We start from the raw sequence: 482 nt of genomic DNA on the forward strand, positions 1-482 counted from the left end.
AAAACGGGTATCCCTCAGCATAGAGATGGGGGTCACGGGGATGTAGGGGGTGCATGGGGGTCCCAGCCCCACCTGTGCAGGTGTACCAGGTCTGGATGAGCCCCCAGATGATGGTGCTGCACTTGTCGCACATCTGCTTCATGCTCTTGCTCTTCTCCTTGTAGAAGCGATGCTCCAGCACCACCCGGATGTTGGACTCATCCTCACTGGGGTCCTGCAGATGGGAAGGTGTCAGTGTGACTCCCCTACTCCAGTCATGCAAACCAGCCCCAAAACCCAGCCCTGGCCCCACCTCCTGGAGCTTGAGGCAGGGGTGGATGAGCCCCACCACGGCATCCTTCTGCCGCTCTGAGTGCTCGGGCAGCACCAGCTTGCACTCCTCAATGGCCTGGCGAAGCTGCTGCACATCCGACGCCAGGAACAGGCCCTGCGGCAGCGCGGGGAGGAGGAGGAAGAGGAGGATGGGCTGGCAGCCCCCCCAG

General features: G+C 62.4%; 1 protein-coding gene across 1 annotated transcript; it reads right to left on the reverse strand.

Annotated features, from left to right (window-relative positions):
• Positions 1-72: 72 nt before the first annotated feature.
• Positions 73-427, reverse strand: DEF8 (differentially expressed in FDCP 8 homolog (mouse); the record flags this gene model as incomplete). The annotated part of the gene is made up of 2 exons (XM_010189685.1): positions 73-214; positions 293-427. Coding segments are annotated over 2 exons (277 nt in total), but the record flags the coding sequence as incomplete, so codon positions are not given.
• Between the last annotated feature and the right edge of the window lie 55 nt (positions 428-482).

Source organism: Mesitornis unicolor, unplaced genomic scaffold (assembly GCF_000695765.1).
Source record: "Mesitornis unicolor isolate BGI_N332 unplaced genomic scaffold, ASM69576v1 scaffold29638, whole genome shotgun sequence".
Lineage (NCBI taxonomy): Eukaryota > Metazoa > Chordata > Aves > Mesitornithiformes > Mesitornithidae > Mesitornis > Mesitornis unicolor.